This window comes from Penaeus monodon, chromosome 30 (genome assembly GCF_015228065.2).
Source record: "Penaeus monodon isolate SGIC_2016 chromosome 30, NSTDA_Pmon_1, whole genome shotgun sequence".
Taxonomy (NCBI): Eukaryota; Metazoa; Arthropoda; class Malacostraca; order Decapoda; family Penaeidae; genus Penaeus; species Penaeus monodon.
The window spans coordinates 23116485-23119741 of NC_051415.1; the positions used below are offsets into that span (position 1 = coordinate 23116485).

The 3257-nt window shown below is 42.5% G+C and overlaps 1 protein-coding gene across 1 annotated transcript; it reads left to right on the plus strand.

The window, feature by feature from the left end:
- Positions 1-2066: 2066 nt before the first annotated feature.
- LOC119592642 (mitoferrin-1-like) lies at positions 2067-2665 on the plus strand (the record flags this gene model as incomplete). The annotated part of the gene is given in 1 exon segment (XM_037941555.1): positions 2067-2665. A coding segment is annotated over 1 exon segment (117 nt), but the record flags the coding sequence as incomplete, so codon positions are not given.
- Positions 2666-3257: the final 592 nt, after the last annotated feature.

Below are 3257 nucleotides of genomic sequence, written 5' to 3' on the forward strand. Positions count from 1 at the left end.
TTCATTTGCTTGGTTGCTCTTTTCATTGTCCAACAACCGTATCACAGTATTAATCAATATCTACACACTTCTTTCACTTTCTTGCACTGTTGCATCTGGGTATTAATCATGCATTCCAGGCCTTCCATTTCGTACTAACAAATCATTGTTTCTCTTCACTTTCAGTCTGGTTGCAACATTCTCAGGCTCCATGTACTCCGTTGTCTCTTTCGCTGCCGTGTTCCTACGCCTTCCCTGTACTGCAATACTGCTGCACCCTCACACATTCCTTTAAAGCGCTGCAACTTGGCAGTCCTCAGCCCCAACCACCCCAATGACCGCATAAAACCCGGTTGTATTTTCCTTTTCTAATTTGTTAATTAATGTATTTACTGTATGAAGAAATTGGTTGGCGGCTTGTGATGCATTGATAGAGATCCAGGGATCATTTACATTTATATATAAGCTAAGGCCGTTAAGTAACGTATAGGAAGCTTCACGCAATACAGAGTAGGCACAAGTATTCACACAATAACTATGCATCTATACACTACACTATGATGTCAGTACAAAGGATTTGAAACAAGAACAAGCGTGCAGACATCCTTTTCCTTATATCATTTTTGTACATTACATATGCGTGAGTCCATCAAAGCCTGTCGACTGACATCTACACAAGACTGGGAATTGTTTGCTATGACAACGCAAGAATCCATCTCAAAAACATCTATTGCGAAATGGTGCGTCATGGCACCTCCTCGCCCAGGGCTCACCCGCCTCCCCTGGAAAAATTCTTTCTTTCCTCTCCCTTTCCAAGACTTCCATAACCAAAAACAGGCTTATAGTTCCCCACACCCTTCATCACAATCAACTTGGGCACGGGTGAGGCACTAGGGATATGACGAAGGGTAGGAAGCAAGTTTATTGAATATGGAGGTAGACGGAGGCAACCCAGCTGGGCCCCCCGGTCGCCCGTGTTACAGCCACCGGCGTCTGTTACAGGCATTTCTTTGTTTGTTATTGTCCTTGTTTTGCTAACTCTTAGACTGTATAGGTGTAAAATCACCAGAAATCAATTTTGATATGCATCAAGATATTCGCAAGGTGCAAAGTCGGTGACTTGTGTCTTTGCTGAAACGTCCTATCGATTTACATCGTGGATGGACCAGCAACAATATAGCTTTACAGTTTACTGTATAGATTTACGTTTGCTAAAATTTGTTGATAGGGTGCCCAGTGGATACGCTTTCTTCGGTCGAAAGTGAATAATGGAAGAGTTGCAGACACACACTAAGATCCCGGAGAGCATGCCATTCGGTACACAGATTGGTGTATGAAAGGATGACCAATGCATATAAGATCAGTACAGATCGTTGTACATAAGCAAAGACGGGATTCCCTTTTAGAAAACGTTCCGTCTGAACAGCTCCGCCATCTTTCTGGAGGCCGGCCACCTCCATTCAACCTTGCACGCCATCATGGTGACTTGCTCCCACTGTCACCATTACTGTGTTACAGCTTTGCGTTATTTGTGGTATTACGTTTTTTGGGGGGGACAATAGAAAAGGATGCACATTAAAATTATTTTTGTATTTTATCGGAAAGTTTCTCGATTTACACTTACATGTGGTTAAAATTTAGTAATGAAGAGAATACTGCATACACAATTTATTGCTGGGGAAAGAAACACCCTTAACATACAGCTGAGAATAAGGCATATGAATACCAAATGAAATTTTCCTCTATGAGGTGGATTACAAGGTTCTGAGAGGAAAACTAAATTCCATTGGCATTTTAATTTTTCGTTGGGACTGTAAGAATTCGATATTCCAAGACACCTGAATGTCGGTTATATGTGTAGTTCACCTGCAAATCAGTTGTTTAAGATATTTTAGTCTTAACTTTTCTCATTTACTTATGACCGAGAGTTAACCGGTCTACGTTTGTTTCAAATGGGAAAATAAAATCGTATGGCTGGTTTGAAGTGTTTGCTCTATATGTATAATTTAATTTCATAAAACAAGTAGTTATTCAATATAAATTAATTGAAAGAATGTGATCATGATCTAATCATGAAAAATCCTGATATTGTGAAACAGATGATCTTTAAATCGTTGCCAGAAACTTCTGTGTGCACAACTATCGCAGCTAATCTCTTATAGCGCCATCTATATAGTTTTACTCCACCTGTTGTCCATATATAATGGATCTTTTTTTGTCAAAGCAAATGTACATTATATATCATCAAAATTCAGTCCCTAAAGCAAGGACACAATACGACTCTTTTACAGGGTGAAGAGCAAAATAGAGGGCAGCACTCTGGGGAAGCATCAGGGCGGGCCGCAGGGTCTGGGGTCTCAGGGAACACGTGTGAAATTTCCTAGTTTTCGATGGGGAGTGGGAAGTGCCAGTTCTGTTCCGCGAGAGTGCTGAGCGGAAGCAGCCGCTCCGATCACCGTGTTCACTAAACCTTGCGTAACTTTCTCCTAAATATAATCTGGGCTTCGTGTGCTAACCGTACACGAGGGGAGAGCGCTGCACAGCCTGGAACGTAAGGACCACAGTCGAGATGGATTTTGACGACTACGAGAGTTTGCCGACTGGCAGTGTTGGGATTCATATGACTGCCGGAGCTGTGGCTGGAATCATGGAGCATTGCGTAATGTTCCCAGTTGATTCTGTGAAGGTGAGCCTTAGGTTTGACACTTTGGATTCAAGATGCTATGTGAAAGTTATTCCATAAATCAATGTACTGATTAACCCTCCGTGGCTAATGAGGTCAAATGAGACGGCTTCTCGCCTGGGACCCCGATCAGCTGATCTCCCGCGGCATGGTGGGGCAGGGAAGGCGCCGAGCCCAGGCCCTTCCCTCTCCTGCCCTCGTGCCCCAGCAACACTCTGGATACTTGTTGCTTGGGAAAGGGTAGACTCTTGGGAAACTTGGAGAGGGCTAAGTTCAGCTGGAAAGTGATGTCATCAAATTGCTTTTTTTTTCTTAGATTTTTAATTTTAAATAAACTGGACATGTTATCCACTGTACGCAGGTTCTGTAGGTCAGAATAGTAGAATAGTGGGAACCAGTTTAGTAAAGGCACCAGAGAGGAAATGGAAATGAGAACAGTTCTTGTGCTCCTTATGCTATGTTTGGAACTCCACCTTGCTAAGCTAGACATTTTGTCAGGACCAGCAAGACAAGGAAGCTAGGTTTGAAACCATTTGAGGCCTTCATTACTGACAACCCAACCAGATCAAAATGACATTTACAATTTTTATACTAG